This window comes from Tinamus guttatus, unplaced genomic scaffold (assembly GCF_059628265.1).
Source record: "Tinamus guttatus ecotype Peru unplaced genomic scaffold, ASM5962826v1 Tinamus_guttatus_pri_ptg000150l, whole genome shotgun sequence".
NCBI classification, from domain to species: domain Eukaryota; kingdom Metazoa; phylum Chordata; class Aves; order Tinamiformes; family Tinamidae; genus Tinamus; species Tinamus guttatus.
This window is the reverse complement of record NW_028288684.1, coordinates 7,325,844-7,340,058: the sequence shown is the minus strand read 5'-3', so window position 1 is coordinate 7,340,058 and position 14,215 is coordinate 7,325,844. Positions and strand designations below refer to the sequence as shown.

Sequence of the window (14,215 nt, the reverse complement as noted above, 5' to 3'; positions counted from 1 at the left end):
GATTTTAGGTTTAGACTAAAAATCTAAAAATTCTCTCACTTCAGGGGAGGAAAAAAGAAAAAAAAAAAAAAAGCAATTTTCCAGATGTTTCTGAATATTAAACTAAGTTTAATTTTGCCTCATTCAATTAAAACTGAATACAAGAGCTTTCAGAGATCTCCGTATTGAGAAGCTGAAACACGTGTGTGTGTTTGTGTGTTTTAACAGCCCATCAGCAGCAAAGCAGCAGCAAGTGAAAGCTCTTGAATACAGACAGATTATGTGGAATATGAACTGAGCTCTCTGGAGGCTGAAGAGAACAGCACATTATACATCTCACATGATACTGTGAGAGTTTAGACTTTAAAGCCTTACAGGAAAATTCCGGGAAGGCGGTTATGCACATTGTGTTAGAGGGGAGGAAAAGACTGAATTTATAAAACATGAAACCTTAAAAACAACCCAGACAAACAAGGGGGAAACAGTGAACATCTTAGACTGTAAAGCCACTCTCACAGAGTGCATAAACCATATCTAGATTATTTAAATATTTAAACAAAGTCATAATAAGTATCTGCAATGTGATACTGCAACCCACAGATTAATGTTTATTGAAATTAAATTTTCTCTTCTTACAGATAAAGTTAACCAAAGACATTCAGGTCCTGCAGCTGCAATATATTCGTATACCAAATGGGAGGAAAGCTAGTTTCAAACAACTGTTCTCAGGCAACATTAACATCCAACCAACCAAGCTCCTTTCCAGCACCCCTCCAAAAACCCCCCATACTTTTTTGGCATCCTCAGTCATCGATGCATTTCTGACAGCTTTTAAAATTTCCCACTGCCAACCTTGCAGCCCAATCTGAACCTGGTCATTGAACAAAGTCAGGAGTTAATAGTAAATAGAAAGCAAGTCATGTCTTCATATGTATAAATAGCCATTTTGTGTATATAATAAAAAAGTCATCCTTGTTCTTTTGTAATCCCTGCTGTGTGGATACACTATGCTCAGGGACAGCTATCCTGAATGAGCAGTTGGAAAGGAAGTTACAAGGATCTGTTTATTAAATTAACCGTATACAGTCGGCAAGATTTTTCTTGTAAGATGCATTTCTGCAAAGAAAGGTAAGAAGAAATGCATCTTAGTAAGTTCTGTTAAATGAAGGCAGAGAATTCCAAGTTTTCACATTAAAATTTCTTTTAGCTAAAAGGATGAGCTTAAGAACAAGTCCATGCACAATCATCTTAAACCTACAGATGAGAGACTGCAGAAAACAGCACAAAAACTAAAGTTTAAAAGCTGAAATGTCTGGGGCCTCCAGTTACTTCCATAATTCCCTTACTAAAGAAGCTTTACAAACATTATCACAGAAAAGTAAGCAAGCAATATGAACTTTTATCTGCCTTTGCACCAAACATTGCGTGTGTGATACATGGGAGAACAGCAGGATGTCCTGTGCGGCTTCCAGGTGCTGCTCCTGAAGGTCTCTGCGGATCTCGTGTTGTATCTCCCAGTCCTGCTGGATTTCTGTGGGTGCAGTAGAACATCTGAAAGGACATTAAATCCCTGTGCTGACATCGGAATGTCACCTATTGATACTCAAATATGATTCACGACTGGCTGTGGAAAACACAACTTAATTTTAACCTTCACCCACATACCTGAACACTACCTGAGCTCACTCTTTCCATGCAATCAAAGACCGCGGATGTGGGCTTCCCAACTACACATACAGCAGGATATAAACTGTTTGTAAAACCAGCAGAGTGCATATTAATCACAGTCGTGTACATTTCAAGTAAAGAATGACTGCTACCAAATTGTACACGGATGCTGTATCCAGCTGCATCTTTTCTTCCGGATGCTGGACTCAACTCCTCGGTCGGTCTCTCTCCTGTGTAAATGCTGACAGCATTCTCCTCTCCTTTCCTTCCCTCCTCTGTCTCCCAAAGAGGGGATCAAAAAAATCCATTAGGTAATTCACAGGTGTGTCTTACAGGAAGGTATCTTTTTTTGAGGAAATAAAAGCCAAGAAAGAATTGTATTTGAAAAGACTCCTCCTTCTCCATCTCAGAAACTAATGACTTAAAATCTAATTGCAGAGAAGCACAGCACAGTGAAAACATGAATGCTGCAGAATGATTCTCATACCAAAATATCTGGTAAAATACGTGATGCAGCGTGTGCAAACACACCTGCCCCTCCACGGCTCGGCGTAGTCACCTCAGCGCAGGAAAGGCCAGATACTTTATTAGTACTGCTGTAGTGTAAAACCCAAAAAGCAGCTGGCTGTGCATGGGGGATCTACAAAGGCTACAGTACTTACCTTTAGAGAACATACTTTATTTAATAGAAGTTTTTGCTCCAATATACAAAATAGGGGACCACAGTCCCAAGTGACATTTACAAAGTTACACAGCAAGTTATTTCCACCATTTACAACAACTGACAACCCTTCCACACTTCCTACTGTATTACAATCAAGAAATAATTCTGTAACACTTTACATATCAATCAGCTATAATTGTTTTTTCCTCCCAACTCTTTCTAAAAGTAAGTTGCAGTTTGTGATAACAGTTTAATCAAAATTACTGTTATCTCAGCTGCCCTGGAAGTAAAATGCAGTATATCATTTGGAATACCATCTCAAGATCCCTATACAAAATAAAAGTCTGTATTTTATAAAAAATACATTATGGGAGTAAAACAAAATATCTTGTGGCTACCAGTGGGAAAAAAGTGTTTTGAATATTGTTATGGTATAAAATATTTAGCTACTGAACTCAGCTTTTAACTACATAAAAAAGGAAAAAGTGTGACAATTATTTTATAATACTGTACCTTTAGTATGCAAAGGACTTCATCCTTCTAACATGCCCTTTAACATGCTTCACCCTTTAACCCTTTTTCCACTGAAAACTGAAAAAAGGTTTTAAAATCACTGGAATCCTTTCAATCCAATTGGTTGTACTTGTACGCATCTCCTACAGTATTCAAGCTTTTCTTTAAAATGCTGGTAGTTTTATTAGATACATGATTTCTATAAAAGAATTATTACCAAGCCAGAGCTTTAGAAATTTTGCATTTTATAAAAGCAATTTGTTACAGTATGACAGCTGTTAAATAGCCCAATTTATTTAGTGACCCTGTTAAAGATTTGTTCAATTGAATGTGCAGGTGAAGTCATTTCCTGAGCTAAAAGATACAGGTAAGTAAGTAGTTATAGCAGCAGACAGGAGACATTCTCTAAAAAACTTTAAACAGCATCAATAAAATAACCTCAGAAAACTATGATAATGAAAAAACTACTAGCTGAAAAGGAGTGACAAGGGCACCCAAGGCCTGGCTGCCATAACCTGGGACTCCCGTGAGTCTCCAGAAATTACATTCAGCTACTGTCAGACAAAGATCACTGGTAACTGGAAGAATGTCAAATCACAGCAATGCACATTTAGTACACATCAGGTGTTGGATCAAGATTTAATTCTTAATGCTGTTTCATAAACCTAAAGCAAGGTAAACTGTTTAATTTCAGAAAAATTCACCCTACAGGACCTAAGTATTGTTAAGACTTTTAAAGGAATGTGGTATATTCAGGTTCATGAAATCCAAGCTTTTATTACTCAGATATATTTCATATTTGAGGCCTTGAGGTTTTTTTTTTTTTTTTTTTTTTGAGATAGTCAGAATGCCACTGCCTGAAGTGGATCCATTTTATGGAGAGGAAAAAATATTCTGTAAACTCTTTACTTTGATCCAGGTCATTCTAGTTTACTTAAAAGTATGAATGATTAACAAATAATTAAAGAACTATAAAGACCAGTATACCACCACTGCACCATCCTTTAATGCACAGAGAAAATTCTGATTTAATTAAATAAAATAGCACACTTAGATACCAGTTGCTCCAGAAGGAAATCTCTCTACTGTGTTACTCATTTAAAGACATAGTAGGCATTGCTTTTAGAATTTATATTGGCTGTTTTCAAACTCTTGAAGATAATTCGTTTTAATTCAAATCAATATATAAAAAATCCAATGCTTGTTAGAATAAAGGACAACACACAGGATCCTAAGAAGTTACAATAATTTATAAATAGAAATAAACTATTACAAACCAAATCTTTCCCCATACGGAGATTAAAAGCCATAATCTTGACTGATTGTTCCCGATCATATATTATAAATAATGTAAGCTTCTTCAGAGAAGCAAAACATACTTTGCCTCCCTGACACCAGTTCATATTTTCAGTTAAACTACTACCATCAAGAAGGCAATTTTGTTGGGCCCAAATATAGCTTCTTGCTTACATACTAACCCTCCCAACCTCATTCTTTCAAACTTAAGTACAGGAAACGAAGTTCACAAAGAGTCTTTTACCTTTTATACAAGAAGTCTGTATAAAATATCAGATTTCTAATACTCCTATTGCACTAATCTGGCAGTGCAGTTAGAACCTGACTTAAATTCCACTGAAGTTCATGAAAAGTCCTCCAGTGATGTTAATGGGGTTTGAATTAGGACCACAGAGATAGTATCAGCTATTGAAAGCTCCTGCAAGAGTGGCTGGTATCTCTTTTTGCTTATGGGATGCAGTGGAGATGTGTAGTCAACATGATACCTGAGCAAATAAAGTGAAAATGATATGAAGGTTTTAAAAAAATCTCAAATTCTTTGCTTAATTGTGTGCAAACTGTGCGACTGCCCCTGGAGCTCCCTGCATTTCTTTCTTCAGCACTTGCTCCATCCCATGATGGTCAGAGAAGAAGCGAGGCATAAAAATCGCTTCTCTGCAGCTCCCGCTCAGTCCCGGGACTGATAGAAGAGGATGTAACCGGACTCTGAGTTCTTTGAGATGTCTGATGTCAACCCGTAGAATTCTTCAATAGCTTGTGCATCGATTTTCTGTATGCAAAAACCCCAAAATTTAAAGTAAGAATATCTTGTATAACACATACGTAAAAACTGTATCAACACAATCACCACACCTGTACAACACAAATCAACATATCAACATAAAAACATACCAACAAAAACAACATAAAAACATACCAACAAAAACAACTTTCACTTGTTTAACTAATAAAATCCAAGTAATTCTTAAATCTTTTATGCTTTGGGTCCTCCCCATCAACTCCATAGTTGGTATATTTATGTTTTTAGTATTACATGAACCTGTTATGAATGCAACTTTAGCTGCAGTACTTGGGAAAAAAAAAAACAAAAAAACCCGCACACACAGAGGAAAGGAAGTTTTATAGGAAATACATTCCATTGAAACTTTGGAATACTATTCCATTGAAGTTTGTCATAAACAGCGTTTGCCTGTGAACCTACTAGTCTGAAAAGCCTCCTAAAACCAAGTTTTGGGGGAAAGATGTAAAGCTACTAGAAGGTGAAACAGGTTTTCACTCTCAATGTACCAAAAAGAAACAGAAACTTTGTAAACAAATAGAACCCTGAAACTAAAAGCAAACTCTTGTTGCATTTTAAATCAATGGCAATTAGGCTACAGACAAGAAAAAGGTAGAAATACAAAATTTTCCTTCACTTCAGCAGGCTTCACATTTCATCTCACTTCCAATATTTGAAATGAAAGAACAATCACGTGCCTAACAGGTAGTGGGATACTTTAGATCTAATAGCAAAAACACTCTCTCCTTTTCTTTGGAACAGCTAAGAAAAAAAAAAAGGCATCACTGTCAAGGATTATTGCTTAGAACTGGACAGATTGTCCCTAACGTTTCTGAAATATGAGATTTAGCACAACTCTATCTGCTCTCCCTGTAGAAAAGCCAACTTTTGCCCCTAAAGAACACACTTGAATTTGCAGTGCATCCTGATGAGACACAGAGGCAATCCTTTCCCTTTCTCTTGTGTGAACATCCTCAGTATGGCAGGGAAGAACCACTCAATATGATTACTTGTTCTGCCAGTTAACACACTAAGTCCAACTCCTGTTTCACTCATTTTTCTTCTTTTTAATTATACAGTACTTCTGTAAAGATATTCATTTTACAGGTTTAATTAATCTAAATAAGGTCACAAAAAATCTAGACAACACAGTCATACCTCTGCCCACTCATAAGCATAGACAAGGGAGGGGGAAGGAAGATGACAGAATAAGCAAAAAAAAAGTGGGACTGCTTGAAAGAGTAAGGACACCAGCAGTTTCTGCTCTTTCCCTCCAAGAATAAACGGTATCTCATTGAACTGAAAGATGACAAAAGTTAAAACTCGTGAAGGGAATGTTGCTGTGCCAAGAAACTAGTTAAAAATAATTTACTACAAGTTCTTGATACAGATTTAGAAACATTCAAAATATCCTTTTAAATAATAAAGAACATCTGGGAACATGTTAATGTTAATGAGATTATCAGAAGCAGAAGGCTCCTGCTTCCAGGGTTAGTTTTTAAGTGTCAAGGGGAAGTCTCAGAAACCTGAAGCTTCTGTCTATTTGCTATTTCTTTTACCCTTTTCTGAAGCAATCTAAGATATTTGATAGAACAATGCGATTCAGCTATTACCTCAAATCATATGCTCCTAAAAAGAAAAACCATAAATAGGTGATTCCTCCAACAAATCATTTCAGTTTAACTCAGCTTACCTCTATGATTATTTGCCATACATTCTGGCCACAGGAGTAGCTTACTGAATGAAGGAGAAAGAGGCTGGCTAAAACACAGAAACTTCACTCAAGAAGCATAAAACCAAAGTGCACCAGAAGGTGCACCTCTGCCCTCACAGATACCACTTGCTCACACCGTGGCTGAACCTCCTCTCACTATTACACCAGTCCTCTTACTTCAAGGAATCACACATGCATGGGGCATACACGTGCTCTGGTTAGTAGAGCTGGGGAAGAAAGGCCATGGTTACAAAGCTTACCTCTACAATATCATCATCGAAAAGCAACCAAAAATCATGACTCTTCACTATTGCAATATAATGTCCTCTATTAGGGCCGCTATAAAATAAAATAAAAGCATGAGTCACAACACATATGTATGTACAAATGTATTTCATTAAAGTGTTCTTTCTTGTAGAAAAGAAACATTTAGCAATAACTAAAATAGATACCAGTATGGTTTCTGTTTGCATGTTTCTTTCCTCTATTTCCCCCCCACACTTAAATGATCTTCGTAGGAGAGTCTTACCTATCACTACATTTAATACTGGGCTTTAAAAGAGGCAGTTTCAAATGAGGAATGAGCAGCACACAGGCATTGAAAGTATAAATGAAATTTATAACAAAAGCAAAGAGCAAGTGAGAAAGAGAGAAAAAAAGAAAATCAAGAAAACATTCTGATGTTACAAAAGGAAAACTAAATTCCAAGCCATTTCTTATCTTTGTGAAGAAAAACAGGCAGAGCTGCTGTTCATCTACAATTTCAATCAGGAATCACTATAACTGATGTGTAGACAAGCAAAAACAACTCCACTCTAAAGGAAAACCGAATTAAACTGACAGCTCAGAAGACTGGAGGATTCTTACAGCAAAGAGAAGGGCTCCCAATTAAATTCAAACACTTCTAACACACAGTGCTTTAGGCTATGATAAACAAAAAAACTCTCTATGACTATTACATTAAAAAACGTATCTTAACGTATAACGTAATCAGATTTCAGTCAAGGAAACAATGCAGCTTCAGTTGTAGGGTTCAGCTAGCTCTGAAAGTGGACAAATGCTAAAGAGTTTTGGAACTGCCGTAGCTAATGGCACTCCTGCAGCCCTTATGCCTAGTTTGGGGTGGGAAGGCTACCATCTGAGAGCAACATCTACATGTACATGCCCATTTTGAGGGATCTCAAAAAGCTAGAAGAATGGTGTGACTGGTCATAAGGAATGTGAACAGTCACGAAGTTCAACGAATGCCAAGTCTTGTACCCAAATAAATCCATGCAACAACACAGACTGGAAACCAAGCGGCTTCACAGCAGCTCTGAAAAAAGGGGCCTGTGATCAAGAGGAACCCCTAAAAGGGAGGGGTTTTAAAGAAAACAGCCTGGCAGAGTTCAGAAATGCACATGGAAAGGACAAAAGGAAGAGGTTCCAAACTGATATGGGAACAATAAAGGAAATAAGGAAAAAAAAAAATCCTCAGTGAGAATGCTGATGGACTGAAAACCACAGCCCACCGAGTAGGGAAATCTCCTTCCCTAGTCATTTCTGAAACTTGGCTGGACAAAATCCTGTACAACCTAATCTAACGTCCAAGTTAGACTTGCTTTGAGGTTGAAGTAGTTGACATTCCAAAGAAAAATGATTTGAGATGTTAAATCATTCCCCACTTAACCTTTTTTTTTTCAAATCTACTCAGTAAGTAGTTTACACTGCAGCATTGATTATTAAAACAATAAAAACATTTGTTGAATATAACCAAGTCTAATACAAATCTAACAGTCATGCTTTTTAAGCAAAAAAAGAAAACTATTCAACAAAAGTCTCACTTCAGAAAAGTAAAAGAAAAATATTAAAGGATATACTTTATAAAGGAACATCTGTTCTACAAGGTTTTCCTTCCTAGTAGTTTTCTGTTTTTAAGAGAGTTTTAAATGATGTTAAAAGATTTTTTTTAATGCAGTTAAAGCTCATACAAAGATTCTTTGTGTGAAATACACTGTTCTCACCTTCCACAATGAACTACCACAGCAACAAGGTCATACATTCTGTCAGGATTGGTGGCGTCTCCTGAGGTGTTAAATAAACGAAGCTCTAAAGGAAAAACTACTCTGTAAGAGAGCTTTGTGTATCGATGCAACTGATCCATGTATTTAAATCTCTTCAAGTGGAGAGCTAGAATCATAGGCAGCTTTTTTACTTTCATCCTGAAATTAAAAAAAATAAAAAAATATTTCCAATATCTAGTGAAAGTGCTGATCTTGACAAACAGAAATCTCATCTACTAAATGCTAAGCAATTGTGCAAGAATTAAAAAAGATGCTCGTGTGATCACCTGTTTAACAAATACAGAACGTATCCTATGTTGCAAAGCTATCAGCTGTTTGCTCTGTTACTTAAACCAAGAGTAGATTTTAACAACTCAGAGAACTGCAAACATATTTAGAAAATAAGCTAAAAATAGCTGTGATCAATGCACTCAGGAAGCTAGGAATTATGGCTACCTAACACAGAATTCAATTTTCAAACATACATTCCCTTTGCTTTCCCGAGGTCCCCACAGCAAAGCCAACATCCCCTGTGCTTTACAGCAGAGGTACTGCAACCACGTTGTTTCAGAGTTCCAGTTCCATCTCAATTTCCTAGTAAAGCGGCCAAGTCAAACAAGCATCAGAAAGTAACCAACACCATTTTGCTACACACATTACTGTAAGTTTTTATATCAAGCCATTCATTTAATATTGCCAAGGGATGCAAATAGCATTCTGTTACTCACCCAAACGAGATAACGTTAGGCTCTAGCACAGCAGCTCTGTAAGTCCGTTGGACTATTATTTTATGGAAGTGATAACTAGGAAGTGTGGATCAAGCTTTATTGAGGGTTCACTAGTCCCTTTCCCTAATTTAAGACACTGAGATGGCACCTCAGTGCCCACAGGTCCCCACGAGGCCCGTGCGGCTGGCGAGGCTGTGAATACCGAGTTCTGCTCCCGGCACGATAAAGCTGCCTGTGCCAGTGCAGCCCTCAGACTAGAGCGCTCTGCTTCCTGGCACAGCTAATTGCCTCGAGCAGCAGTGACCTGAATTTGTCTAACTGCCTTCTGTGCCAAGGGACAGCTCCCAAGCCTCAACAACACGGCCCAGTGGAGGGCTCAGACGTGCACTAAGACCATGCAAGATGTCTGCATGGCAATGCTTTTTCAAGACAGAAGTGGCTGGGGAGAAAAGCCTTGGAAACTCCGTTTCTTTCCTTTTCCCTCATTAAATGAGATAAATTTCATATTATAGAAATGGCAGAAAATCGTCAATATCGTGCAACCCAACCTAAACACCATATGAAAAAGAAATTACAAACAATAAAGGCTGTGATTTGCCAATAGACCAGCTCCTACAGCACAGGTTTGTGCCAACACACCTTACACTGCTGTGTGGGAGGTAATGGGATCCTCAACCAAAAGAGCTAAGCCAACAGAAAACAGGACAGACCTGACCTTGCAACTCTCCAATACACACCAGTTAGTAAGCTTAGGTAACGTGGTAGGGCAGACTTTGCAGAAGAGAGATGCCAAAAGCCACGTATTTAATCTATGGTAAACCACGTACGTGAAATCAGTGGTATAACCAGTACAGCATGTCAACGTTCCCATCCCTTCAGCTCAACCACAAGCAGACAAATACCTCCTCAGATAATAAATACAGCACAGCGCACAAAATCAGAGCTTGTAAACAAGAGAAGCAGTATTAGACATACAAGAAATATGTGGGAAAAAGTGTGCCAGGCTTTCATGGAGCTTCTGCTGCTCTTCAGATGCATTAGCAAGCAGAAGTTTAGCACACCTAATTATGCACTTTCAAGATTGCAGAAACTCAGTTAACATAAATGTAAAATTAGAGCTGCATTCTGACTGGATCACTATGAATCTATCTCACAGCAAGAGCTTAAAGCAATTTGCTTTAATCTGTTTAATCTATCAGTGTTTCTTAACAAATTTCTGTGAAATCCGTTTTATATAATTTAGTGAAAAACAAACTTTAAAAAGATCCATGTAATCATTGCTTTTGCATCATTACCCATAACCTTTGATTAGTTACTGTTTTTTTTTTTTTGTGCTGTTCTTTTTATCTTTTATCTGTTTTGGGGCTTAAGATCATTTTATTTCTCCTTCTTAAAACAAAATGTAATCAAAGGCTTCCCAAAATGCTTTAGGTGTATTTTAATTAATCTTGCAAGCAGGCTCATTGAATTCAAGCACAAGGAATGCTATCAAGTTACTCTTTAGTAGAAGAATGGAGACAATTAAGGGACAAAGAACCCTCCCTCTTCTCTGCCCAAAATACACCCACACAAGGAAATGCAAGAGTTATTTAAAGGAGGGATTTTTTCCAGTTTGAGGTACCTTTTATGTGCTTCTTGCTTACTGCGACACTCTTCACAGTAATATTTGTATTCACTGCACAGAGTTTCTGTATTGCTGAAACCCCTGAGAGTAAAAAAATACAAGAAAAGCTATAGATACTAGTTTCTTATTTGAAACATACCACCATTTGAAAAAAGATACAAGCATAATTTTTACATTCTAGTCTACATAAGCCAAACATTTGTTAAGTCAAATGAACATGAGCTTTTATCTTTACTTCTTGCTTTTATCTGGTAAAAGATGAAAGACAAATTAAGAAAGTACAGATTTCTGTATCTACCTTAAACAATGAGTGATGGAAGTATTTTGCTCCACATCAACTGAAAGGTCTAAGAAGTCTTCATCTTTACTGCTTATCTGTAGGGGGGGAAAAAAAGTCCAACATATTACAGATAAAATTAGTTATATTAATTTACCTCAGTTTTTCAGTAGCACTTACTTTCTGAGTAAGGAGTAATCTTTTTTCCGTAGAATAGCCTTCAAACAAATTGTCACACGTGGCTTTGTTTTTATTAATATTGCCAGATCTCTAAAATTTTGTTTGGAAATAGGAAGATGGAATAGGAACATGTGTCTGTGAGGGGAATATAATCTCACTTGTCATTTTGTTGCAATTTCAGCTCATTAACCTTAAGGTCAAGTTCCTTCTCTACCTCACTCTTTTGAAAGGAATACTATCATTGGGACTCTTCTCTGTAGAGCTCTCACCCTGGTTCTTCCCCTATCGTTCCCTCTTTCCAGAAGATACATATTTGCCTACTAAGTGTCCTTAAAACATAGCCAGAATCAGGCTTCAGAACATGAGTGCTAGAATCGTCATAAATAAGCAACAGAAAGCAAATTTGTCAGTAAATGAGAGCTGGGAACTTAATCAATTTCTGAAAGAAAACCCTAGAAGCAAAGGAGAATTTCCAAAGATGCTTGTCTGCTGTTTCTTGATGAAAAGGGCAGAAATGAAACAGCTGCTCCAGGAAAATGAATGTAAGTTCATCTTTAAGACATATGAGATTTAAGTTCCCTTTTCAACTTAAAACAAAGGCATACTTGAAACGCTATTCTTTGCTTATGAAGAGGTTAAAAGCATGCACTTACTAAAGGCAGCATTCACAGAGAAAAACAAATAAAAAGTGTTCAGACAACTACTTTTGCGAATTATCATCACTGGGCAAATCCAAAAAGTTAGAAAAGTTTCTGCTAACTTCTGTAATCAGACTAGGGAAGATTTCTCCCACTCTTCTGCAGCTAAATTGCCAGATTACGCGTACAGAAAGCCTGCCAGTAGCCCAGCACACATCACTTCTAGTGCATCACTTAAATGCTAAAGTGCAACAGTTAGTCTTCTAAAGGCATCACAGGACATCCATGAAGATGTCCGAGATCTTTATAGGCCACCTGCATCTTCAGCCTGCCATTCTCATCTTTTCATTTCTTTGAGGATGTCCTATTATTTAGGCATATGAAGACAAGCAATTCTTCAAACATAAACATAAAACATAAAAAACATAAACAACATAAGAAAGTCTGACTGAAAAATCATCTTTATCTAGGGATTTACCACAGCTCAGAAAGGATCAGGAGGTCTAGAAGAGACTGCTGCAGCCTTCGGCTGGAATTAGGGAGTCCTGTGATCAGTGTTATTCAGACACGCAGTTAGATACCTCTTTCTTTCTTAGGCTAATCAAAAAAAAATCCATAGAAGACTAAAAAAATTCATAGACATTTTTATCACACTTTGATTCTGGAGAAGGAGTGGGGAGCAGAGAAGATGATAGGATGTGCTCAGTTGATTAAAAAGGAAATTAGTACCAAAACGAGCAGTTCACAATACAAATTTTTCCATTAAAAATGATAACATTGTTAACGCTGCCTTCGGGAACTGGTTTACCAGTCCACTGAATATTTAGGATAATTAAGAACCATCAAAAGTTCTATTGAAAGAAGAATCCCTGAGTGGAGTCTTTCCATAAATAATTTAGATATTGCTAATTTAGAAATTGCTATTTATTTTTCAGGATGATTCTGATATTAGCATTTGAAATAAAATAGATTAACTTTTCCAACAGTTTTAGATTAAAAGACAGCCTCTCTTCGGAACAAACAAAAACTCTTGTCTAAAAGTTGCTTCAAGTAGATACCATTGGAAGCTCCTTAGGCTAGAATTGATTAATGTCCAATGCTATAATTGCAATTATTGATACGATGACAAAAAAAGGGACAGTTTGGGAACCTCATCACTTGCAGAATCAAGCCCTTATGTGTCCAGATAACCACATGATTCTCCAAATATAGTCTGAGCATCTGAATAAAAATGAAGAATTTGGGTGACCCAGCACTCTGCCTGCAGCAGATAATGTTGTCCTGATCTCATGGATGTAGGTCTGCACTTGGACAGCTCACGTGCAGCCTGATGAACGAGGCCACACAGAGCACAAAGCACAGAAGGTCAACGCTCACGGAGGCCAAATTTCTTTTGGACTGGAGGGGAAGCTTTTTTTTTTTTTTTAACTCCTATGGATTTCATGGATCCTAAGAAATGATTTTTAAAATGAAGCTGAAACAAAGGGTATGCTTTAGCTTGGGTTTAAAAAAGAGAAGGAGGAGAAAGAGGACAAAGTTCTCCATGGTACAAAGTTCCTCTATGGTACTCATAAGAGAAACCATGGAGATTCTTATTGCCCTCTCCAAGTTCTTTGAAGTAGAACTAAGATAAAGTGGAATTAGATGCTTTGACAAGTTGTCTTAAAACTATAACAAGACCATCAGCTGAAGACAAACATTCTATGTATCAGTTTGATACTTTTGATCTAAGGCCACTTCTGCTTTTTTGGTTCAAGTACTCCCAAAATTTAGCTATTTCAATTATTAAGATTTAATTTTAATCAAGTCAATCATATAATTTTCTGGTTTACAATTACTCTTCCCTTAAACCCCGAAGGAAATCTTTATAAGACCAATGAACTGCTGGATAACTTTTTTTTATCAGTTAGCCACAAAGTCACATTACCTCATTATGCTGCCTTTCTACGGGGAAAGGGAAGGCATCATAGCAGGGAATCACACTAACAGCAGGTAAAGACAACTTGTCATTTCCATTTCATAACTTACACTATAGTGTAGCATGATCCAAGACATAAATCTTTGTTAAAGGACTATTTCTACCTTCTTTATATTCTACCCTCCATATTCAGATT

The 14,215-nt window shown here is 37.1% G+C and overlaps 1 protein-coding gene across 1 annotated transcript in view; it reads right to left on the bottom strand.

Moving 5' to 3' along the window:
* Window positions 1–3,810: 3,810 nt before the first annotated feature.
* The window catches only part of USP12 (ubiquitin specific peptidase 12), a 33,203-nt gene continuing 22,798 nt past the window's right edge, over window positions 3,811–14,215 (bottom strand). Inside the window, exons 5-9 of the mRNA XM_088522280.1 lie at window positions 11,305–11,381; window positions 11,004–11,087; window positions 8,616–8,813; window positions 6,873–6,951; window positions 3,811–4,889 (exon numbers count right to left, since the gene is read on the bottom strand). Coding sequence (XP_088378406.1) covers window positions 4,788–4,889; window positions 6,873–6,951; window positions 8,616–8,813; window positions 11,004–11,087; window positions 11,305–11,381 — 540 coding nt within the window. The 3' untranslated portion in view covers window positions 3,811–4,787. The remainder of the gene's footprint in view (window positions 4,890–6,872; window positions 6,952–8,615; window positions 8,814–11,003; window positions 11,088–11,304; window positions 11,382–14,215) is intronic.